Consider the following 25,700-nt stretch of genomic DNA (forward strand, 5'->3'; position numbering starts at 1 on the left):
AGGAGAAGGGAAGTGACTGTGCCCCTGTTCTTGGCACTGGTGTGTGTTCAGTTCTGGGCACCACAGTATGACATTGAGGTCCTGGAGTGTGTCCAGAAAAGAGCAATGAGGTTGGTGAGGGGTTTGGAGGACATCATACAAAGGACAGTTAAGGGAGCTGGGAATTATGCTGAAGAACAGAAGGTTAATGGGAGATCTTATTGCTCTCTACAGCTACCTAAAAGGAGAGTGTAGTGAGGTTAGTGTTGGTCTCTTCTCCTAGGTAACTAGCTACAGGATGAGAGGAAAGGGGTTTAAAGTTGTGAAGGGGAGGTTTAGGTTGAACATTAGAAAAAAACTTTACTGAGAGTGTGGTGAGGTACTGGAGCAGGCTGCCCAGTAATCTGGTGGAGTTGCCATGCCTGGAGGTGCTGAAGAAGCTGTAGATGTAGTGCTGCAGGATAGTGGTCAGGGTAGTTGGGTTATGGTTGGACTTGATGATCTTAAATGTCTTTTCCAACCTTAGTGATTCTATGATTGTATAGTGTTACTTACCTAACCTTCCTCTCAGATGGACTCCATGGTGCAGAGCACAATATCAAGCAACAGATAAGCTATATAAAAACACAGCACATATTTCACTCTGCATAGTTTTGTATGGAAATTGTGCACCCCTAATTTCTATTTTATCATGAAATTTGTCTATTTTAATGCCCTAAGCAATACAGTGCAGTGTTAACTATTTTTAAAGCTTTTTAAAAGCAACGAAATCCAAATCAATTTTATCACTTTATGTGACTGCCTCCTCACTTTCAAGCTTAGTTTTCCAGACACCTTGACCTATTAAAATTAATGGTGCAGATTATTGTGGGTATTCGACAACTTCTCTAAAAATCCAGATTAAGATGACTTCCAAGAGCTGGCACAAAACACTGATATAATGAACACACTCTCATTAAAAGGAGAAAGAATGAAAAAATAAAATAAAATCACTTTTTATTAAATTTTATGTTTTCAAACATCAGACAAGAATCACTGCAATTTTGCATTCTTGGCCAATGCAAATGATCTTTCCTGTGGTCAGCTCCAGCATGATCTCTTACAATATTTTACATCATCATAGATTCTCTTTAGTCACTGCAACATACTAATTTTTGAGAATTAAAAGAATGAAAGAAAATCAGTGGCAAGAAGCAATGCTGATCCTCATTCCTTGCAGAGTACCCCTGAGAACACAGCAATTCTGCTGTCTCAGCAGTATCACACTTGTTCATGAGCTGTATTCATTCTACAGATCTTACCTTATCACATTTCCTAGCCCTCTGCCTAACAGTAACTCATGGCCTTGTGTCAGACCCAGACCCAAGTGAAAGTACTACTAAGCCAGGCTTTTTGCAACAAACCTAACTGTGGCCCAGGATCCTCAGCTAGCCCAGTCCTCCTCTTTCTTGGGTCATCCAAGTGCCTTCACTACTTAAACACACTTAAATGTCCATGGAATAATAGACAAAAGCAAGCAAAACCCAAACCAGACAGGTTTTTCCCTTTTGCATATGTAATAACAAAGAACCTCCCAGTACATTTAAGAATAGATGTAAATACAAAGTAACCCTCTTAGCAATATACTGAATAGTAGTTGCTGTAGACCATGCTAGAAACAGAGAGAAATAACCATTTTTAAAGCTCTGAGTTGGACTGTCAGATGCAACAACAGATGAAAACACAGCAGAGGGTCTACTGGAGGTTCTAATTACCTACTTTCAATGTTCTCTGCATCACAGTCACCTCCAGTTGGGCTCTAAGCTTCTATAGAGTGAGTACATTATACAAAGAACCCCTGTTGCACTTAGCTGGCAGCATGAGTACTGGTGATTGCTTTGTGATTCAGGCAGTCTAACACTGTGTTGTTGTTGTCCTGGTAAGGTTTTGTTGTCCTGGTAAGGTTTTGTTGTTGTTCTTGTGTTTTCTCAAATGGCTTTTTTTTCCCCCCTCTAAGCACCCTTAAGTCCCAGTTAACAAAACAACATGCAGTAGACAAACTCAGCCCTTGAGTAAATCTGCAACTTTAACTACATTGCTTCTACCTGCAGCAGCAGGTGAAAAAGCAGCCTGTAAAATTATGAAGCAGCTATCAACTGAATGGACTTGAATGCATAACCAGGCCAATCAGCACTCTTCCACAAGACACCTTTTTTTCTTTTTACAGGACAAAGTCTCTAACAAGCAGCAAGCTGGTGGCAGTCAAAAATGCAGCCACCATAACTGCACATTTGTATGTTTTAATCAGCATAAAATCCTCAGTTTACTCTCTTCATCCAGAGAACCCAAGATTAGAATTCACAAATCTTGATGGGTATTACTAAGAGAAAGTATAAAATTTTATCTTCAGTGTTTCTATGCAATCTTCTAGAAAGCCTGGTACACATTCGTATTTATCTTTTTCTTTTTTACAATTACTTAATTTCAGCATTTGATGATTCCTCTAATAGTTCTAAAAGTGCACTTTGTTCCAGTGCTTATATAGAAGTTGTACCACTTCCACTTCTGGAAACCAATTCAGTTTTGTGCACTGGATGGTGCACACTGCACCACCATCATCTTCATCATCTACTACAGGTTAGAACGAGTCAGCCAAGGAAACTCCTAGAAGGAAACAAAACAAAAAAAACCCCAATCATATTAGAATGGGAAAACAGTAAAATGGGCAGGATACAAATAAATACATCTTAACTACCAGACAGAATCATAGAATGGTCTGGGCCAGAAGGAATCTCCAAAGGTCCTCCAGTCCAACCTCCCCACACTCAGCAGGGACATCCCCAACTAGATCAGGCTGCCCAGGGCCTCCTCCAGCCTCACCTTGAATATCTCCAGGGAAGGAGCCTCAACCACCTCCCTGGGAAACTTGTTCCAGTGTTCCACCACCCTCAGAGTAAAGAATTCTTCCTGACATCCAATCTAAATCTGTTCTTCTCTAGTTTGAAGCCACTGTCCCTTGTCCTGTCACTGCAGGCCTTTGTAAACAGTCTCTCTCCATCCTTCCTGTAGCCCCCTTCAGGTACTGCCAGGCTGCTATTAGGTCTCCCCAGAGTCTCCTCTTCTCCAGGCTGCACACTCCCAGCTCCCTCAGCCTGTCCTTGTAGCAGAGGTGCTCCAAGCCCCTGATCATTTTTGTGGCCCTCCTCTGGACCTGCTCCATCAGGTCCATGTCCTTCCTATATGGAGGGCTCTAGACCTGTACACAGTCCTCCAGGTGAGGTGCCACCAGAGCAAAGTGTCAGAATCATCTCTTTGGATCTGCTGGCAGCACTTCTTTTGATGCAGACCAGGTTGTGGCCTTGCCATTGCCTTTTGGGCTGCTCTGCTTTTGGGCACACTGCCTGCTCATGTCCATAAGAAATAAAAACTGCTTAAAAATGTTTAGTTTCATTTTGTCAGGAGTTAAAAGGAACCATAAATTCAAGAAATAGTCATTAAAGATACTATGTATTAATAACTAAAGTCAGAACAGAACCCAAGGAAAGCAGATGGCACAGCGTCAAAGCACCCATTCTCCTGGCTTTGAAATCTAAAGCAACTGTTTCTGCCTTGCAACTATCTCTGCCTTCTCTGCAGTTTAAGGGACAGCTCCTGAGGCCTGCCCACGTGAAGGACAGGCACACACATACCTGTTTCTTTCTCTCAGACAGTGGATCAATCATCACATTTATAAGTGCAGGTCTTTGCTTGTCAGTCAGGCTTGCTTTCAGGGCATTCTGCAATTCTTCTGGCGTTTTCACAAAGTATCCTTTACCTCCAAAGGCAGACATAACTTCCTCATAGTGTGAATTTGGCAGGAGAGAAACAGGAGGTACACTGTAATGAAATGGAAAACCTCTGATTAATGGTAGGGAAGAATTGCCAGACTGACCAATTACTTCAGCACTGATCTTAAAGTGTAAGATGACTATTGTGCTGGCCTGATGAACTCTTCTGGGCTGGAAGAACTACATTTCCTCTACCACTTAAGCTGTGTTTACAGGGTAGCATGCTCATTTTCATCTTCAGGAGACATTCCTGAGCAAAGTTGTGTGAACAGTAGCCTGGAATTAGGTTGCTTGCTTGCTTTTAGTAACTGGTCCTTAAATGAACTTAGCCTAGGACTAAGTTCACTTTAAGGATCATAAAGCACTGAAAACCAAGAGAATAACCATTTCAGTCACTTCTTCCTTAATTAACAGGACATACACTTTAAAATGCTTACCATGTAGCAGGATCTCCAAGCTTCACGATCTCCTTCCAGGAATCTGCATCCAGGCCAGTGTAAATCCCGTTGTTGTTTACTACAATGATCAGGATGGGCAAGTTGTATCTAAAAAAAAAAAAAAAAAAAAAAAAAAAAAAGGCATTTGGAAGAATGCTGAAATACCTGCACTTTTCCCAAAGGTCTTACTTTCCCATAAATAAAAATAAATAATAATTTAAAACCCATGATTTACTCATCACTGGTAATATAGGTCACAACCTATAATTCACGAAGAAGGACCATGTATATTTCTTGGCCTGTTCTCATGTGCTTAAGTGCAACCCATCTAACAGCAGCATTCTTGTCCTTCTAGTTAAACTGATCCTGACAATCCATGAAGAGGGTCTTCTTGAGCAAAAACCAGTTACCTGCAAATAGTCTCCACCTCCATCCCAGAAAATCCAAAAGCACTGTCTCCTTCTACGCAGATGACTCGCTTTTCAGGTGTTCGGTCTTTAGCTACCATTGCAGCTGCTATAGCAAAACCCAGTCCAACTCCCATGGTTCCAAATGTACCTGCATCAAGCCTAGAGGGGAGAATACACAACTATTATTCATTTATTCCTACTCAAACTTTTAAGCTAATCCACAGTTAGCTTTAAATTAACTTTAAAGAATTTGCCACATGCTATTCAAATACTTTTTCATAAATCAGCAGCTATCAAGAGAGATCAGAGGCATAGATTATGTCAAACATTTGCTAAGACTGCAAATGTTTTCAGTGGTATCACAGGATGTTAGGGGTTGGAAGGGACCTATGAAGATCAAGTCCAACCCACCTGCCAGAGCAGGACCAGAGAATCTAGTGCAGGTCACACAGGAATGCATCCAGATGGGGCTTGAAAAGTCTCCAGAGAAGGAGACTCCACAACCTCTCTGGGCAGCCTGTTCCAGTGCTCTGTGACCCTCCCAGTGAAGAAGTTGAGGTGGAACCTCCTGTGCTGGAGTTTCTATCCATTGTCCCTTGTCCTATCCCAGGGTGCAACTGAGCAGAGCCTGTCCCCTCCCTCTTGATACCCAGATCTTTAGAAACATTTCTTAAACCCCCTCTCAGTCTTCTCTTCTTCAGACTGAACAGCCCCAGGGCTCTCAGCTTCTCCTCATAGGGCAGTGCTCCAGTCCCTTCATCATCCTGGTAGCCTTCCTTTGGACTCTCTCCAGCAGATCCCTGTCCCTCTTGAACTAGGGAGCACAAAACCAGATGCAACATCCCAGGTGAGGTCTCACCAGGGCAGAGTAGAGGGGTAGGAGAACCTCCCTGGATCTGCTGGACACACTCCTCTTAATGCACCCCAGGATCCCATTGTCCGTCTTGGCCACCAGGGCACATTGCTGCCCCATGCAGAACTTGTTATCCACCAGCACTCCCAGGTCTTTCTCCACAGGACTGCTCTCCAGCAGATCACCTCCCAACCTGTCCTGCTGCAGTTTATTATGAGCATTCTGGAACTCTAATTAAAATTAAGAGCTTTTATACACCAGTTGCACTACAGTAAAGAACTGTAATTGTATGCTTTTAGCTTGCACAGTAAAAGTATTTCAAAAACATTCAATTACAGTGGAGATAGGCAGACTACTTGAAATCTTTCTATATTTAATTCCTTGAAAATAAAACTAGAACTCTGAAAGGCATCGGTTAAACCCTGCTGTTCAAACGTTAGCCTTCCGTTCAACTTTTGAAATCAAATTGAAAGCTGTAATTAAGTTAGATAATTTCAGTCAGAAGCACATAATGGATACAAAAGTACATAAAGAACTAGATTATTCTAGGGTTAACTTCCCAAATTTGCTTTCGGATATGCACAATGCAATCTGAAAAGACAACCAATTACCTTCTGCCCTTATTTTAAATAAGGGGAAAAATGAAAACTCTTTCCCCAGCTTTACTGGAAGAGTGTTGGTTTTATTTTTTTTTTCCTTTGGTTGGTTTGTTTTTTTGTTTTTCTTTTTCTTTTATTTGGCTGATTGTTTGTTTGTTTACAAGGAAATATTTAACTTCCTTTAGGACTTCAGAGCTACTTTCATACAAAGGCTGTCAACTTCACAGTCAGATCAGTAGTTTCCCCTCACCAGACAGAATTCACTTTCTCCCACCCCATTCAAGAAACAGCACTTAACTCCTGCTTACATTAAAACTAGTCTACACATGATTGAAGTGACATACCAACAGTTCCCAGTCTGACTGGCTTCATTTTAGCCATGCAGATTGACATGAAAGTGTGCCCAGTACATAACCCAATTTTCAAAATTAGTTGATTCTTCTTAATTTTTTCTTTTTTTTTTTTTAAATGCATTTCAATGCATTTGTATGAATTCATTTCAACATCAGAACTGCAATGAATGTTTTTATTTTAAAAAGCAACGTTTATCCAGATTCTGAGCCTAGAAATAAACATCTAGATGAAGGAGTTCAGCCTGATGCTGAACACAGTCACAGAGAATTGTCACAATCTGTAACAGGCCATCAGGGGATGAATGGCCCCACTCCCAACATACTCAGCTTTTGGGTTTTTTTATTTAGAACCTCTAAGTAGGATTACAAAACCTCTGCACCATCACACCTCTCAGCTAAATGAAAAGATTTCTACATAGCTCTAAGCCTGCTGAGTCAGCCCAACAAAAGAAACACTGCACCTTTGACGAGGGTAGTAATTCGGGAGCATAGTTCGTCCAATGTCCATGGTGTTTGCTCCCTCACTTACTAAGATGCAGTCCTTGGGGATCAGTTCTCTGATGTGGTGAAAGACTGTGTAATAATTCATGGGCAGGGATTCCTGTAATGCTAAAGCCTTAAAAAATAAGAGATATTAGTAACTCCCCCAGGTAGAATTTATAATAAGGTGCAAAACTCATGCATGTAAACAGTAACAAAGGAAATAAAAACGCATTCGGCAAGGTAAGGGCTGATTTAGGCTCCCATGGACCACATCAAGGTCACTCCTTTTGTGCTTATCCTGGTGACACAAAGTATCAGAGCAACCCTTGTGTGGCCTTTGATTAACAAGAGGCAATAAAATCTCAGTTTCATCTGAAAGGCACATGGAATTTTTCTGCACACAGCTTTGAGTATTCATAACCTCAAGTGAGCTGTCATCTGTGTGCTGGGAGGTAGTTCAAAAATGTGGTGTGCTGGAATAATTTTATTTTAGATCTCAATCTCTGAACTTGCAGAGCATGAGTTGCATAAGTTAAGCATTATGTCAAGCATCTGTGATCTTTTTGCCTTAACAGCTACTTGTTTTTAACACAGATTATACTTCTACCGGCACTGATGAAGAGTACAATTACAGAAGAAAGCTAAGAATACATCTTCATGTAAGTTAGATTCCACTTAGAGGTACCTGGAGTACCTGTCCATTGCTTAGAAGTCACTGTCTGTAATACAGCAACTGGGGCTGTGGCCTCCTACTACTGGCTTTGAAGAACCCAGTTCCAAAGTTCAATGACTTCCACACAGTTTGAATTTATACAAAACCTAGAAAACTTACAGGTAAGGATTAACTTACAGTTCATAAGCCTGGCAAGAGCAAGCCTGTATCAGAAGGGCATAAATTTTCAAAGTCTGAGTGCTTTGACTGTCAAAAGTAATTGAGGAGCTTGGATACAGAGGAGTGACAAAACAGAGTATGCATCAGTACCTGCTGAGAAACCTCCTTTCTTTCTTTCATAGAACACTACCTTTGATCTCTCCTCATTGTATATTATTTTCTCTTTCAGCTTCTTCCACCACTCTGAATCAGAAGGGTATTTCCATGGTCTTTTGCTGAATTCCTCTAAGAGCTGGAACAACATTGAAAGGTTGCACAGATTGACTTCAGCATATTAAATAAAACCATCACGAGAAACAATCACGGCCAAGGCTAATTAGAATCTGGGTGGAACATTAAATCTGGGTAGAGATTGGATGCACAGCATGAATATGTTGCCTGAAAAATGGTTTTCCTTGAGCATTTTTTGGTTGGTTGGTTTGGCTTTTTTTTTTTTTTTAACTGGTAGCTTATTTTATATAAATCAGAGGCAATTAAGGTCAAAACAGGAGGACATTTGGCATTACATTACCTGCTTAGTCACAGCGTTTATGTCACCTAATAGAACTGCAGCTGGCCTCACATTATTCCCCAGCTCTTCTGCACAAATATCAATCTGGATTTTAAAAAGAAAGATCACCTTTAACTCAAGGATATTAAAGAGATTTTTTTTTCAGTTCAAGTGAGGAACAGTGTTAGGCAATGTCTTCATACCATGCTTTGGCTATACAGAGAACTTTCTTTGCCTTTCCTTGAAATGACATCAGGAAATTTTTTTATTCTAAATATTTTGGTACATAGTCATAAAAAATCATATCTATATATATATACACTTAGAATTGACTGCTTCTTTCACTCTTGCAGACTTAAGAACATTACAGAGAAGGTGACTTTAGTGGTAAATACATGGGAACTAAAAATCTAGGCCAAGGTATAGTTTTAAAGTCTGTACAAAGCAGTAAGCTTCTTACTGAGAAAATGTTGTCATTTTTCTAGTACAAAGAAAGTTAAAAGTAGATTGCAACTATTAAGGAAACTTCCCCACTCTCTTTATCACTGATTTATGAGACTCTAAGGTTACATGGCATACTAACCAGGTCACACACTATGAACTGTAGAGGCATTTTAATACTAACCCCTGACAGCAATCAAACTAAGGAAGAGATTTTAAGGACCCAAACAACTCAGTGACTTGTCCTTTCCAAGAGCTGGCAGACTGCCAAATACATTAGTTTGTTAAATAGCCTTTCTTCCTCTTACTAACATTTTGGAGTCACAGAGCTCTTATAATGACTGACTCTGGAGATGAAAGTAATCCTGTTGCAAAAAAAGTGCTGCTGAGAGAGCAAACAGTATGAAAGTTTTCAGTTTCAAGACACTTTTCCTTCAGTCACACAAAATCCAGCACACCAAAGATCACACAAGTATCAGGAGTCTAATCTTGTATGAGCCAATTACATAAGTGTCTGCCCTCCTCATTACAACAGTTCTTGATAGCCAGAACAATGCTGTAACCATTTCTAGAAAAAAATAAGGAGAAAAAAAGAATAAACAGAAAAAATCATAAGTATTTCTAGAGAAATACAACAACTACATCCACTGCACTGTCCCCAAGGCAGTATTTGCCACATGAAGTACACTACCAAGACAATTTACAGTAATTGCTCTAGGCAATGCTAAAACACAGAGGACTTCTTTCAAATGAGAATCATTTCCTTGCTTACCTGAATAACTTTTACATCTTGTCGAAACCTTGGTGGAAGACCAAAATGCAAAATCCAATTCAACCTTGCACCAAACAAGACGATTACATCAGCATGCTGTAATGCCCTAATAAAGGGAAACAACAGAAGCAGATAAGGGTAATTAGTATTAAGTGTTTTCAAACCACCACAGCAAACCCTAGAATATAAATATAATCCTTCCTTCCTCTAATGTTTTCTTAGCCCCCAAACCCTGCATCCTTTCACATAGCAAATAATTAATCCATTCTCGAGTTCAGGAACTCAAGAAGTAAATCAGTTACTGTTTTCCTCAGACACTGTGTTTAGGAGAGGAATTGTTACACTAGGAGATTAACAAGAACCTGTGAAGATACTGAGGTTAAAGCAAATGACTTGGTACTGTGACACTGGCAACAATGAGTGCCAAAATGAAGATTGCTGTGGACCTCTTATCTTAGACTCCTGATAATTTACCTTTCAGCTGGGTAGACAGTATTTGGTATATTCTTTTATTCTCTATTTTCCTTAAGAAGGTGCTCAACAGCCATAAGGCTAAAATGCTCCATCTGCAAGCTAACTGTGCATATTCACTCCTAACAGGGTTCCTGTAAGTTCATTTGTATTAATTTTGCCAAAAGCCAAAAAAGTTCTTAGAAGTGACATTTAACATAGTCCTTCAAGTGTAGTTTGAAAAACAGTCACTAAAAATTGCACATTACATTTAGGAAAGTATTCCAAACACCAGGCAGAGACAGCAGATAGCAAGACTTCAACTGCAACATCTGTATCTTAAGCTTCTATTTATGGTGATAAAATAAAAAGCTATTAACTTTGTCTAGAGCACCAAGCTAAATGTTTAACAAACTATTTGCCAGCTTCATTTTAGGTTACAAAATACATACTACTTGCCACAGGCTTTATAGTTACAGAATATTAGCTCTCAGAAAAAGTATCTTCCTGACCAGCATTCTAAGCATTGTCAAAAGTGATCCACCTAAATCCGTTGCCTCTTTCCAAGCAAGATCTTCAGTGCTCTAAAATGAGGTGCAAGACATGGCTGAAAAAATTTGGTTCTATGCATTTTGTCTTCCCTGTAGACCACCACAATTCTATAGTTGTTGCTCAGATGCTAAGATTAGAAGCCTTGCTTTGTATTTACGTTGATCTTGCTGCAGCTACACAGTTTGGATGGTTATCAGGAACTACTCCTTTTGCCATTGGTGTAGGCAAAAAAGGCAGTCCACAAAGCTCCACCAACTTTCTGATGCTGTTTTCAGCATGTGAATAAGCAGCACCTGAAAGAAAGGAAAGAGACTGCTTAGTACTGCAGAAACCTGCTGCATTCACCTGAACTTTGATTAACCTGATTACGCTAGTGGCAGAGCCTCAAGTTGCTCCAAGGGAGGTTTAGATTGGACATGAAGAACAAGTTCTTCCCCTTGAGGGCTGTCAAGGCTTGGCCCAAGCTGCCCAGGGCAGTGGTGGAGTTCCCATGCCTGGAGGGATTTCAAAGACATGGAGATGTGGTTTTGTGGTGACCTTTTAGTGCTGGGTTAACAGTTGGATTTGATGATTTTAAAGGTCTCTTCCAACCAAAAAGTATCTATGACTAAAGAGGACTATTTCCCCATTATGAAAGCTGCCTGTTATTTTTCATGCTGGAGAACCCAAAGCAACATGCCAAGCTAAAGGTATTTGGGTTCAATTTGCCTGTATTTTTGACAGAAGCCTTTATTATTATTATTATTGCATCATCTAAACTATTTAGCTATTTCTGGCAGGGAAAAAGGGGAGATTTTTGTTACTGTAAAAATCACAGTTTTGAGTGGGTGAAGTTTCTGCAGCAGCAACCTCTGTGTTGTGTCATGTCCTCTTTTGTGTGCCCCCTGCATGCAGCTGTGGCACGTGCTCCATGACAATCTGCCCACACTTGCCTTCTATAAGCCTTTAATAAAAAAAAGCTCAGAAGATGACCTTGCAAAGATATGACCTTTGTGCATACAGTTACTGTGACACTACCTTCAGCACATGGCTGCTGAATTAAGGTTGCACAGACAATCCAGGCAATCTAGAATAACTGGTCCTTCTGCAAGGACTTAAGAGTCTGAAATCCTTGAAGAACAAAGCTGCTGTATTTCTTCTACAGATTCTGCTAATGACACTATACAGCAGAAAGTACAGATACACTTCACCAGACTCTCAGTTGCTGACATCAACAAAACACCTCAGGTAGTTTTGAGTTTTCCAGCTGTCACTTTCAAGGAACACCCTTTTGTTCTCCTGTATGGAGTCAGAGGGGAAAAAGCCACCTCTTCTGAGCTACATTCTGTCTACTCTTTAGTTATCTAATCAAGAATAAGATCTCTCTCACCTCAATCATTTCACTCCCTGATTAACACACAACTTCTCTGCAGGCTACAGATAATTCCCACATCTGCAGAAAACAGCCTGGGTGAACTAAGTTCACTACTTCAATTCTGTACCTAGCAGACCTGTATCTTCACTGGAGTGACTTAACACTCCACATGGTGGGACAAAAAATAAGCAAACTAGCACAGGGAACAATTATTCTCCACCTTCAGGGACACCTCTGTTTCAGGAATGAAATACACCAGCAGAGCACAACAGGAAGTCTGTACAACAGCATTAACAGTAGCACTCTGTGGCTGCCTGATGTCCATACAGCTGGCACTTAAGGTAAGACCAAATGGAAGAACAACCTTTGATTATTCTGATTCTTGCTGTATGTGGGAGATTATCAGACAGGGAATACCACTTCTGTATTCTAAGAGATTTTGGGTTGAATTTTGGAAGTGATCCCCTGGTATGGGTTCTAGGCTCAAGATTTTTTTTTTTTCTACTTAACCTTGTGTTTTATTAACTGACTTATCTCTTAAACTAAATGGAAAACCCCCACAACCAAACAGTTACACAACAGGGTAGATTTTGACATTACATTTCAAAGAGGTTATTATGTGGTTTTTTGTTTGGGTTTTTTTTTTTTTGTTTGTTTGTTTGAATAGAGAAAAGGAGATGGTAAACACTTACGGGGAATATAAATCACTTTGGTCATTGTTCCTGTTCCAAACTTGTACAGTTCAAAGCTACATCAAAGCACACTACCTTTGCCAATGATGAGGAGAGGCTGCTTGGAACGAGTAAGGATAGATGCTGCTTTGGATACAGCAGAGCATTCAGCTGTGCTGATGGGAGGTGGCAGGCAGCATTCTGCATACCTGGAAGACAAGCAAAGCAAAAGAATCTCTTAAAAAAGTCAAACCAGGAAATGTGAAAGAGAACACCTATTTTTCAGCACAGAGTCACAGTTGCTACATACACCACTTTACTCACAGCACTTACTAGAACATGATGTATTTTATTAACACAGGCTTTGAAGATGTTTCTGAATGTTTCTTTAATCACAGAACTAACCAGGTTGGAAAAGACCTTTGAGATCATCAAATCCAACCAATCACCCAACAGCTTCTAATCAACTAAACCATGGCACTAAGTGCCTCATCCAGGCTTATTTTAAACACCTCCAGGGACAGTGACTCCACCATCTCCCTGGGTGGCTCATTCCAATGACCAATCTCTCTTTCTGGGAAGAATTTCTTCCTAACACCCAGCCAAAACCTACCCTGGTGAAGCTTGAGACTGTGTCCTCTCGTTCTGTCATTGCTTGCTTGGGAGAAGAGACCAACTCCCACCTGGCTACAACCTCCCTTCAGGTAGTTGTAGACAGCAATGAGGTCTCCCCTGAGCCTCCTCTTCTCCAGGCTAAACACCCCCAGCTCCCTCAGCCTCTCCTCACAGGGCTGTGCTCCAGACCCCTCCCCAGCTTTGTTGCCCTTCTCTGGACACATTCAAAGATCTTTCTTAAACTGAGGAGCCCAAAACTGGACACAGCACTCAAGGTGTGGTCTAACCAGTGCTGAGCACAGGGCACAATGGCTTCCCTGCTCCTGCTGGCCACACTATTCCTGATGCAGGCCAGGATGCCATTGGCCTTCTTGGCTACCTGGACACACTGCTAGCTCATGCTCAACCTACTGTCAACCCCCAGGTCCCTTTCTGCCTGGCTGTTCTCCAGCCACTCTGTCCCCAGCCTGTAGCACTGCACGGGGTTGTTGTGGCCAAAGTGTAGAACCTGGCACTTAGACTTGTTCATTCTCATGCCCTTGGACTCTGTCCATCTATCCAGCCTGGCAAGGACCAAGGACCCTCTGCACAGCCCTCCTACCCTCTAAATGATTGACACCTGCTCCCAACTTGGGGTCATCTGCAAACTTATTGATGACGGACTCCATCCCCTCGTCCAGATCATCAATAAAGATATTGAACAGGATGGGGCCCAACACTGATCCCTGGGGGACACCACTAGGTAGTGTTGTTCCAGGGATTTACAAAATCATGTCCTTGTGTTACCACCAGATGAATTCACTCCTTTTTGCACGTTTAATTACCAATCTGTACAACCAGAGGTGCCCTTTGGAGGCTAGATTTTTTGAGTATCATTTCAGCCTTCAGTGGCAAATTATTTTATTCTCTATTGTTCGTTATCTTCTCATTGTTTTAAGAAAATACAAAAGTAACTGGAACAGAATTTGGTATTCAGTGACTTGGGAAAAAAAAAGAAACAGAATGAACGCAATAATTACGCACTTGACAGAGCTCTTATTCACCTGAAGATTCACAAAATCCCCAGGTATGTCAATATAGCAGGAACCTGGACGGCCACAGATGCTGCTTCTCACAGCCTAGAAAAGAGAGAATCACAAATCTCAACCACTTCTTGAAAGGATTTTTTTTTTTTTTTAAATCTTGGTATAAAACCCTTTGTGGTAGTTTTAGGCTGATGCCTACAAAATTTTCCACAGATCTTGAGTAGAAAGTGGTAGAAGGTAAATAAAATTAGCACTGGATGGAAAAGAAAAACAATGATAAGGTCTACAGAATCCCATTGGTCTGATAACTAACAGAAAGTTAGTTGTGTAAACTAACTCTTGTTTTTTGCTTGTTTCTTTGCTCTAGCAGATACTAAGCTGGTTGTTTGCTGACCTTGGCTGTGTTCTTTGTTGTGGCTAAGTACTAATAAGCTGCTCTCTGCTTTTCCCCTTTTTCCTCTTGTCCTGTGTACAGCAGGACGCTGTTGGTAACCCCCTGGTTTTGTCCAGGGGGGTTGTGATGGTTTTAAGACTGTCTTGTGGGAAATTGCAGCAGGTCTGCAGATTTCTTGCCTGGGAAAGAAGAACTTAGCCTTGGACACATTAGTGTGTATCCATAAAGATATGGAAAGTCTTGGGGTAGAATCTATATAGATAGTTTACAAGGACAAAAAGCACCTGGGAAACTGTGGGATAGAAAATTTGAATTCTGCCTTCGTGTGGTATGACATAAGCAGCTATAACCATAGTGATATAGCAAGAACCAATGAGAATATTAGAAATAACCTGTTAACCAATTAGAATAGTCACAATAATATAGAAAACATAAAAATATGTGCTGTCAGAAACAATCAGGGCTCTACTCTGTTTACAACTACGAGTGTGTGCATGTCGCTCTGTCTGCCACAACAGCGACACTGTCTTTAATTTTTCCTCTCAAAAAATTCGAGCAGGAAAGTGAAAGAATGTAAATAAATCACTACTGGGTGTCAGGAAGCAAAATAATGATTATTCTAAACACTGCCATTGGAGAGAGAGAGAAATGTTTAAGAACCACTACTAAAAACAAGGTCGAGTAGTTGGGCAGTCTCACAGTCTGTCTTCTCTCAGTCTGCCTGCTGCTTCTCTTTCCTGGCTGAAGATAACATGCTGACCTCGACAAGCTAAGTCTAACAGCCTCTCTGCTTCTTGGCTTTCTTCCTTTTTGCCTGCTCTGGGGGAGGGGAGGGAAAAATAAAAGCACAGCCCCCTCTCTTTTGGGGGGGGGAGGGGGTAAGAGGCTTATTGTGTTTTTCTGTTGACTGTACGCATTTGTAAATGTTGTGAATTGTGTCTATTTGTACATATCCATTGCATTTCAACACAGATTCTAGTTTTGCCTGTCAAATACAGCTTCATTTGCTTCCAGACTGAGCTAGCCTGGTTATTGTCAGTATGGGAGGGGAATTTCAGCTCTCACACTGTTACAGGGGTTCTTGTGATGGTTTTAAGACTGTCTTTTTAAATTTTTCTTCACAGAGTTCGAGCAAAGAAAGTGAAAGAATGTAAACAAATTACCATTGGGTATAAGAAAGCAAAATAATGATTATTCTAAACACTTCCATTGGATAGATAGAAATGTTTAAGAATCTCTACTCAACACAAGGCTGGGGAGTTGGGCAGTTCTCAGCTTGCTCAGCTTCTGCCTGCTGCTGCTTCTTTTCTGGCTGAAGATAATACGCTAACCTTGACAAGCTAAGTCTAACAGCCTCTCTGCTTCTTGACTCTCTGCCTTCTGCCAGGGACAGGTCTGGAGGGAGTCCTTCTGGCTGGGGGGAAGGTCCCTTGGGGGAAGCAAAGGGGGCTTGGTTGTGCTTTTCTGTTGATTGTGCATATTTGTAAACGTTGTGAATAGTGTATACTTGTACATATTCACTGCATTTCATCATAGATTGTAGGTTTGCTTGTAAATACAGCTTGCATTTGCTTCCAGACTGAGCTAGCCTGGTTATTGTTGGTGCGGGAGGGGGATTTCAGCTCTCACACTGATACAGTTGTTTATAAATTGTAAATGTATGTAAATATTGTATGCTTGGTACATATTCACTGCATTTCATATTTCTAGATTTTAGTGTGATTGTAAATATAGCTTCATTTGCTTCCATCTGAGCTAGTCTGGCAATTTTATTCTGGGTGGGGGGAGTAATTTCAACCCACCACACCCTTCTGTAGGCAGAGAAGAAACATGCTGTTTCCTCTTGCTGAAGAGGGAAACTTCCCATGGACTGAATCATAGCCATAAATCCATGTCTTGATACCTACTTACATTTTCCTCTATATGGCTTCTGAAGCCTTTCAGTAGATGCCCAGTATTAGACTATAACTTTTTTGCTTCATTTACAGTAAGACAACTGTATTATCAGCTGTTGTATTTGGAACTATAAATAGAATTCAGCATGGAAGTTTTAATTTAAAGTAGCACAAACAGGAAAAAAACAAGATAACCAATGCCTCCATCTGCTATTAGCTTTTGATTCCAGTTCTTGTATTACAGACATGCTTTGCTGAATTTGCACTTCTGGAAACAGCATCATAGTGTGCGGAGTTTAGGCTGACATGGATGAAGTGTTGCTACAGCAATAAACTTCTGCAACCCTTTCTGAAGCATTGGGGTAAGGATGTTCCTCTCTCAAAAAACACCAAGCAAACCAACAAACAAACTCAAAATCCAAACACAGCCACCTCCACTGCCCCCACCCCCCACCTCCAAATCTTCTTCACGAGTGGTAGAAGAGCTGAAGTTTGTAGTATTACATTTCTAGTTACTGCAAAAGCATTTATTTCAGAAAAGCATTTATTCTCCCCAAAAGCATTTATTTCAGAAAAAAAAAAGTCAGCTGTGACTGAAGCAAAGGAAAAATGCTGCAGGAATCAATAAGCACCATAGACTCACAGAATGGTCTGGGTTGGAAGGGACCTCCAAAGGTCATCTAGTCCAACTCCCTCTGAAATAAGCAGGGACATCCTTAACTAGATCAGGTTGCCCAGAGCCCTGTCGAGCCTCTCCTTGAATATCTCCAGAGATGGGGCCTCAACCACCTCCCTGGACAACCCATTCGAGCATTCCACTACACTCATGGTAGTCTATATTGGACCAGAATCTATTTCTAACTTGTTCCATAGCATTGCTCATATGACAAACCTCCCTGGTTGCTAATTTACTCAACCACCATCACCTAACATCTGCAAGATCAAACTATTTCCAACAACTAACAAAAAAAAAAAAAAAGCCTCAGAATTTATACAGGAGGAGGTAAGTACTTAGCATTCTGTTGCTGATTCAGTTTTTTTTCCATACCTTTTCAATAACAGCAGGAATAACTTCTAAGCTGCTTGGACGGACAGACAGCTTGCTGTACAGCCTACCAGCTTCAACCTGAATAAATGCATATAATCATTATATCAATTTATCAAAGTGACTGGCTTGCTGCCATCTCATTTCAACATTAATAAAAATGGAAGAAATTCCAAACAGAAAGCACAAAAGCAACAAGCTAAAGACTTTCACAGAAAAATGCAGTGCCTCAGCTGATGGAAATTGTCCAAAGTCGTACTCATTCCCCAAGTGCTTAAGCATTTTTTTTCCACAGAAAATGTATTTTTCTACAGGGAAAAAAAAAAGTATTTTTCCACAGAAAATGGTGCTTCTTTGCTTGGAAAGTTTATCTTGCCTTATTCCATGTCATAACAGACAGAGAAAGGCATTTTTTACCGGCTGAAAACCCAAACGAGAGCATGAATTCTATCAGGAGTATGGCACAGACACGGTGCAAATAGAGCAGAGTACCCGCGATGTCCATTTTGGACCAGCAGAGGGCGCCAATCAACAGCACTGCAAGATCTGTTAGCCAATGTTAATGCTTGGGATTGTTATTCCTACACCAACCAAGGAACGAAATAAAGCTTTTCTGTACAAAGTTCTGTACGCCTGTGTACCTGTGGGAATTCTTGGAAAGCTCCCATGGTTTCCTGATTTCTGTCAGAAGAGCCTCCAATAACAATCAAAGGCCTAGAAAAGTATATTAAAAAAAATAACCAAACAAAACAACCACAAAACCAACAAACCCAAACAAATAACCGTAAGCTTTTAAAAAGTTATTATTAGTAGTATTATTGTAACTGCAATCACATCTCTAAACTCAAATCCTAATGCTCTGGGGATGTTGTGTACCTTTGGTGTCCACAGATGTGAACAGAAATAGAAAGGGACCAGTGCAATACAGGACTAACTTCTAAACACCCCTGTGCCACATGGTAGACTACAGCTCAAAGTAGGCAAGATTTTCCTTATGCTTAAGTGAAACCTCCTATGTTTGTACCCACTGCCCCTTATCCTGTCAGTGGGCATCACTGAAGAGTCCAGCCCCATCCTTTTGACCCCCACCCTTTAGATGTTTACAAAGGCTGACAAGATCCCCTCTCTGTCTTTACTGCTACAGGCTAAAGACCCTCAGATCTCCCTTCACCTTTTGCCACATGTACAAGTTTGTGCAAGATCAAGCCAGGTAACCAGACCTTATCTCAGACAGCAATGTCTGTCAGAAAATAGACATGTCCCTTGCAAATACTTAAGCAAGTGCCATGAATGCTTCTTTCTTACAACCAGATCCATGACTGTTCAAAAGCAAGGTTTTTCTACGATTTTTTTTAAGGCCACACAGGGACAGCAAAACTTTAGTCAATAACTCATTTTTTAAAAAAGAATTTGAACACCAACAGGTCTTTCTTCTAAGTGTCAGAGAACTGATTGGCAGTGATTGATCAAGCTTCCCTTGCCCATCAGTCACTGCTAATCTGATGCTCCAGATTACTGTGTTTGGCATTCCCAGAGCTTCCACCCAAAAATCTTCATGGAGCTTTCCAAGCAGCTTTCAGTGGCAGATCAGCTAAAGCTGCCACATATGAGTGAAGGCTTCTGGAAGTGCAGAGTGATAGCATCTACATCATTTAAGTTAGTACTGAATTGCTGCTCTAACTGTCTGCATAGGCAGCAAATACGGATTTTAACCATGCAGCTGTCAGTTCATTCACGTATGAAATTCAAAGGCAATGTGGATTTAAATTCAGAAAAAACCTCTAGGACTCTCCATGATCCACAGTGTTATTCAGCATTACAGGCTGAATAACATTTTCAAATGTATCCATGCAACCAGGTATACCAACAAGGTTTTCCAACATATGTATATAACAGGACAGGACAAAATTAAGAATACAAAAAAAAAAAAAAAAGGAACTAAACTACTTTCAGCACTGATAAATGAAGAATTATCCACATTCTCTCTTATCCATAGGAAAAAAAAAAAAAAAAAGCCCTATGCTAAATACTGTGAAGCCTAACATCTGAAACAAATAACAGCAAGCAATTATTAGAATTTTAAAGGGAAAAGGTAGTTAAATTACCAGCAGTTGATGGTTGCATTTGCCATCCCACCAAGGGCATGTAAAAAACCTGGACCAGACACCACAAGACACACACCTGGCCTGGAGAAAAAAGAATGCCAAACCAAACAAAAACAGAGGAAAAGAAAAGAGAGAAAAAAGGAAAATGAGCACAGGTAAATAAATCAACAACCAAAATTAGTAAGATGACAATGCATAAAATATTAAGGCTTTACTTGTGTCATCAAAATACGTAAACAAGAAGGTGCTTGTATGAAGGATTAAAGACAGACATGGGAATCAGAAATCATTTATCAACCCAACAGAATAGTTATGTGCCACTCACTGAGATCTGCAACACATGCAGGCTCCTTACTTCTTTTACCACATTTACTCCACCATACAGAATTTGGTAAGCCACTTCTGCTTGCAATTTTCTCTACTCTACTAGGTAGCAATGGAAAAAGCTCAAAAAAGAAGAACTCCATCTGATTGGAAACAATTTTTATTACACTTTTATCTGGGCAGAGGCACATGTTATTAAGGGTGATGAGATAACAATCAGAATTCCTAGCTAGTGAGAATTCTTTAGTTGCATTACTGACTCTCCACATACCAGAAAAAAACCCAAAAATACTAAAAAAAATAGCATACTTCCAGAAGATTATTCAAAGGAAGAGAAACTACAAAGCTGTAAAACAGAGGTGTCATGCTTGCAGACAGAATAAGCAATAATCAGCTGCATCATCAGGTCTGCATTTGTAAGCAAGCAGATGTCAGGGGTTTACTTTAGAAAAGGATCCATAGAATACCCAAAAAATCAAACCTCACAAGCCACAGAAGACTCCTCGAGCAAAAAAGCAAAAGCTATTATTCATGGCAGGAGAAGCAGAGAGGAGCCTGAAAGGCATATGATTAGTCTTGATATTGATAAGGTATTTGTCAAACAACACACCCAGCTGATGAGATTAACCTATGGCAGGTCTACCAAGTTGCAACAAGCAATGGTGGCCTGACTTCTGCCCCTCATACCAATGGTGTTAAGATATTATTCACATATTAAATGGGAAAAAAACAGAGTTGTAAGGTGGACAATATTCTTGCTGCCAATACAGACTGGGGGATGAGGTGTTAGAAGGCAGCCCTGTGGAAAAGGACTTCGGGGTGCTGATGGTTGAGAAGCTGGACATGAGCAGGCAGTGTGAGCTTGCAGACCAGAAGGCAAATCACATCCTGGGCTGCATCAAAAGATGCATTGCCAGCAGACCCAGAGAGGTGATTATGACACTTGGCTCTGCTCTGGTGAGACCTCACCTGGAGGACTGTGTCCTCAATATAGAAAGGACATGGACCTGATGAAGAGGGTCCAGAGGAGGGCCACAAAAATGATCAGAGGCTTGGAGCACCTCTGCTATGAGGACAGGCTGATGGAGCTGGGGGTGTACAGCCTGGAGAAGAGAAAGCTCTGGGGAGACCTAATAGCAGCCTGGCAGTACCTGAAGGGGGCTACAGGAAGGATGGAGAGAGACTGTTTGCAAAGACCTGCAGGGACAGGACAAGGGGCAATGGCTTCAAACTAGAGAAGAACAGATGTAGATTGGATGTCAGGAACAAGTTCTTTACTATGAGGGTGATGGAACACTGGAACAGGTTGCCCAGGGAGGTGTGGTTGAGGCTCCTTCCCTGGAGATACTCAAGGTGAGGCTGGAGGAGGCCCTGGGCAGCCTGATCTAGTTGGGGATGTCCCTGCTGACTGCAGGGAGGTCAGACTGGATGAGCTTTGGAGGTCCCTTCTGGCCTGGACCACTTTATGATTCTATGAATATCAGATGAGCTTAAGCACCTCCTTGTGTCTGCCCTGAAACACTGCAACAGAAATATCGATTAACAACTATTGACAGTTACTTTAAAATTCATCTTCCATTTTAACTGGTCTACATCTGCACACAATAAAACCAGCTCCGAACCAGCAAAATATTCCTAGCTTTTGAGTCTAACACAGTCAATATTATAAATTATATTATGGTATGGAACATACCTGCCAGTCAAATATCCAATAGCAGATGCAGCATAACAGGCCTATAAAAAAAATTGAGTTCATGTTATTTAACATTTATTATTATTACTACTATTATTATTATTTTCTGGTATCTTGTGCATAACTTCATAACTTTGAACAAAAATAGCCAAGTAGAGATTTTCCCCTGAGCTTAAAAGTAAGTCAAAGCATCCTTTCACCTTCTCTATTGTAAGAGGTGTTTTGGGAAGGTGTATGTGAAAAAAATAAATATTCTCCTACACGTTTCAGGAATATTTGAGATTCAAAAAAGAAAAAGAATTCCAGCCACATAAAAGAAAAGCCCTAAAACCAGGGATGCAAAAGGAACAGAACAACGTAAGAAACTTTTGGCTTCCTCTTTCTGCTTCTCTTACGTCTCAGACATGGAAAAGTCAAATGCCACTAATGCTCAAGAATTAGGTAACAATTTTATAATTTATCTGCATGCAAAAGTTTAGAAATATTTGGAGTAGGTGTTACTAAAAACATCTTGTAATGCAGCTCAAAGCATGGTGTTGAGTTTCCATGGCAATCATGTTTTAGAGCTTAACTGGCAAAATAAAGCAGCACATAGAATTTGGGTTCATGCACAATTGTTGACATCTAAAGTTTCACTGTTTGACTCTGCAAGGAAGTACCATGACAAAAGCTATGGCTATTTACAGGAGAGGAGACTGCAACTAATTTTGAAGGTATATTTAATAGATTTTTTTTTTGTGTGAACAGTAAGAATGAAGGCCCATTTTACTGATGAACCTTGCAACTCTCACCACTAAACTGTGAACACCAGCACTCATTATCAGTCACAACGCAGCTGATTGAGGAATGTAATGATCTGGTTTCATCTGAGAGGCTAGAAGGGTGCCACTGCCCAACAAAACTGCAATCAACATTAGGGAGAAGTGTGGGAAGCCTGAACTCAAAGCTTGCCACCACCTGGGGTTGAACTGTAGCCAAAGCAGAAGGCTTCTTCCTCCCACACAAGTAGGCAGAGCTTAATTAATCTATTTTGAACTCAACCATAAGCAATCTAATATACATAGCAGGCAAACAATGGTTAAGCAATTTGGTACCCATGGCCCAGTTAAACCAGTATTGCCATGGCTAGGAGCAGGTCTGAGGCCCTTATAATTGTATACAAAGCTTAATGTTTCAGGACTAGCCTACAGGGCATATGATCAACTTAGCAGCCAAGATCCTGCTGTATGAACCTGAGCTTGGTACATGGCATCTTTTGTTACCACATACACCTTCAGTGTAGGCCTTGAAAATGAGGACACAGGTGAAAGCAGCAGTCACAGAATAATGAACAACTTGCTAATGGCCAATTACTGGTCACTGCAAAAGTGCAGCTCTGAGACCTGGGAAGCCACTGGTTTTGCTTTAGGTAAAGCAGCAATGGCAAAGCAAGGGAGAAAATCAAAAGAGAACAAAATTCCCCAAGACATGGGGAGAAGGAGCTTTCTGGAGACTTTCTATGATACAGAAACCCAAAAAAACTGGATGAGCTTCCTCAAAAATTGGCAGACAATCTAGTAATACGTTATTTAGAAACAATATTATTTTTTCTTTCTGCAGTAAACCGTTGTCCGCGTTCCTTTCCTCCCCGTTTTCACCCTAACCCGCTTTGTCCGCGTTCCTTTCCTCCCCGTTTTCACCCTAACCCGCTTTGTCCGCGTTCCTTTCCTCCCCGTTTTCACCCTAACCCGCTTTGTCCGCGTTCCTTTCCTCCCCGTTTTCACCCTAACCCGCTTTGTCCGCGTTCCTTTCCTCCCCGTTTTCACCCTAACCCGCTTTGTCCGCGTTCCTTTCCTCCCCGTTTTCACCCTAACCCGCTTTGTCCGCGTTCCTTTCCTCCCCGTTTTCACCCTAACCCGCTTTGTCCGCGTTCCTTTCCTCCCCGTTTCCACCCTAACCCGCTTTGTCCGCGTTCCTTTCCTCCCCGTTTCCACCCTAACCCGCTTTGTCCGCGTTCCTTTCCTCCCCGTTTCCACCCTAACCCGCTTTGTCCGCGTTCCTTTCCTCCCCGTTTTCCACCCTAACCCGCTTTGTCCGCGTTCCTTTCCTCCCCGTTTTCCACCCTAACCCGCTTTGTCCGCGTTCCTTTCCTCCCCATTTCCACCCTAACCCGCTTTGTCCGCGTTCCTTTCCTCCCCATTTTCTCCCTAACCCGCTTTGTCCGCGTTCCTTTCCTCCCCATTTCCACCCTAACCCGCTTTGTCCGCGTTCCTTTCCTCCCCATTTTCACCCTAACCCGCTTTGTCCGCGTTCCTTTCCTCCCCATTTTCACCCTAACCCGCTTTGTCCGCGTTCCTTTCCTCCCCATTTTCACCCTAACCCGCTTTGTTCGAATTCCTTTCCTCCCCATTTTCACCCTAAACCGCTTTGTTCGAATTCCTTTTCTCCCCATTTTCACCCTAAACCGCTTTTTTCGAATTCCTTTTCTCCCTATTTTCATCCTCTCTTCTCTTTTTTGGGAGAAAGGCAACTAAAAATGAAAAAAAAACACCAAAAAAAAACAAAAAAACACCACAGAAGCAAAAAAAAAAAAAAATCAAACTCAACCCCCCTAAAAACAAACCAAAACATCCTCAAAACACAGCAAACAGCAAAAATCCCCCAGTGACAACCCCCCAAAATTGTAATTCCCTTATGAGAAAAGAAAGTAGCAGTTAAAAATGGAAGAGGGGTGGAGAACACACAAACTACCAATGCTCTCCCTTATTCTAGAATAACAGTAACTGCTTCTCTACAGGTTCTGTAAAGGGACATCCAGAGACCACATTCTTCCTTAGATTTAATTCAGTTGTAAAACAGTTCAAGAATCAGTTCTACTACAGATATATACTTACAGCTTGTTCATTTCTCATTCCTACATACTTTATTCCAACTGCCTGGGCTGCAACTGCGATTTCAGTAACTGGAATACCAACAACACCAAACATGTATTCGATATTCTAAAAACAAAAGAACAGTAAAAAAAAAAAATAGCATTGTTTCAGAAAAAGAAAAGCTTTAATAAACACATGCCAAACACAGTCATACTAGCTACACACAGCATCAAAAACTGAATTGTAACAATATATATGTTCACATACAGGTTCACAGGCTACTGTGGGAACATGCATAGCATCAGCTGTCATTTGCAGCTCGGTGTACTCTTAGTTGTGAGAACAGTGGATTTTAAAGCCTCTAAGCAGTGGAACAATGCTTCTGTCCAGCTCTTCTCTCAATGTGTTTAGCATTTTTTACCGACAACTTTTTAGCTGGGATGCCTCTGCTACACAGAGTCCTGTTTCTCACATGCCAAGTTTGTCTCCTCTGAGAATTCCTCACAGGGGTTCATGTTTTTATGCTTCCACTAAAAAGTAACACCACCACCACAAAAAAAGGCCCCCAAGAAACAACTGGGATAGTATCGAGCCCAATGAAACTTACAGATTCTTTATTTGTGCATATATGCTTACTTTTAATGACAACGGAGCTACTTTCTTCGTGTGTCATAGGCCAAACCGTATTTCGTTAAGACCAGTGTCAGCTCAGCACCACGTCAAGTTAAGAGACAACAGAGTTTCGATGCTTGTCAAGGAGGTGCAAGAGGCAAAGTTGTCACAGGACAGCCGCAGAGGGCTGTCAGCACTGTTTGATGATTAACAGAGGTACCGGGCGGGCTCGGGAAGGGGCAGGCTCTTAGCGAAGGATTAGGGAACGCTGCATAAGGGTCATCACCTCACGCCCGTCCACAGTGACACAGGGACCTGGCGGGCCGGTCCGGTCCGCTCCAGGGAGGAGCCCGCTCGCTGGGCTGCTGCGGCAAGGCAAACCCTCTTCACCGGCTCTGGGTGCCTCCGGGAGAGGGCCAGCGGAACCCAGAGTGAGTTGAGCCGCGCACACCCGGGAAATGTCCCTGCCCGCTCGTGTAGGGAACTTACTGTTCTCCCGCACTCTTACTTGGGCCTTGAGGGACTCGGCGATGAGCTGGGCCCCGCTGACAGCCTCCCCCTCGGCGCTGTCGCTGGACGCCATTACAGCTTCGTACAG

At 41.5% G+C, this 25,700-nt stretch overlaps 1 protein-coding gene across 4 annotated transcripts; it reads right to left on the reverse strand.

Moving 5' to 3' along the window:
- Nucleotides 1-2,524: 2,524 nt before the first annotated feature.
- Nucleotides 2,525-25,685, reverse strand: HACL1 (2-hydroxyacyl-CoA lyase 1). 4 transcript variants are annotated; one of them, XM_054384933.1, is made up of 17 exons: nt 25,611-25,685; nt 24,512-24,616; nt 21,639-21,679; nt 19,622-19,702; nt 18,158-18,230; nt 17,520-17,597; nt 14,181-14,275; nt 12,639-12,751; nt 10,675-10,810; nt 9,516-9,621; nt 8,324-8,407; nt 7,943-8,044; nt 6,899-7,053; nt 4,633-4,791; nt 4,223-4,330; nt 3,648-3,834; nt 2,525-2,622 (listed from the first exon to the last, which is right to left on the reverse strand). In XM_054384933.1, the coding sequence occupies exons 1-17, from the start codon at nt 25,683-25,685 to the stop codon at nt 2,590-2,592; spliced, it is 1,731 nt and encodes a 576-aa protein (XP_054240908.1). In that variant the 3' UTR covers nt 2,525-2,589. The 4 variants fall into 4 exon arrangements, with proteins under 4 accessions (XP_054240908.1, XP_054240909.1, XP_054240910.1 ...); XM_054384934.1 differs by lacking the exon at nt 19,622-19,702; XM_054384935.1 differs by lacking the exons at nt 7,943-8,044; nt 17,520-17,597.
- Between the last annotated feature and the right edge of the window lie 15 nt (nt 25,686-25,700).

This window comes from Indicator indicator, chromosome 11 (assembly GCF_027791375.1).
Source record: "Indicator indicator isolate 239-I01 chromosome 11, UM_Iind_1.1, whole genome shotgun sequence".
Lineage (NCBI taxonomy): Eukaryota > Metazoa > Chordata > Aves > Piciformes > Indicatoridae > Indicator > Indicator indicator.

Coding starts and splice junctions, on each gene's coding strand:
- HACL1 (XM_054384933.1), bottom strand. CDS start 25,685: ATGGCGTCCAGCGACAGCGCCGAGGGGGAGGCTGTCAGCGGGGCCCAG. Junction 8,045..8,323: donor TAAACGCTGTGACTAAGCAG/GTAATGTAATGC, acceptor ATGTTGTTCCAG/CTCTTAGAGGAATTCAGCAA. Junction 7,054..7,942: donor ACAATGAGGAGAGATCAAAG/GTAGTGTTCTAT, acceptor TTATTTTTTAAG/GCTTTAGCATTACAGGAATC.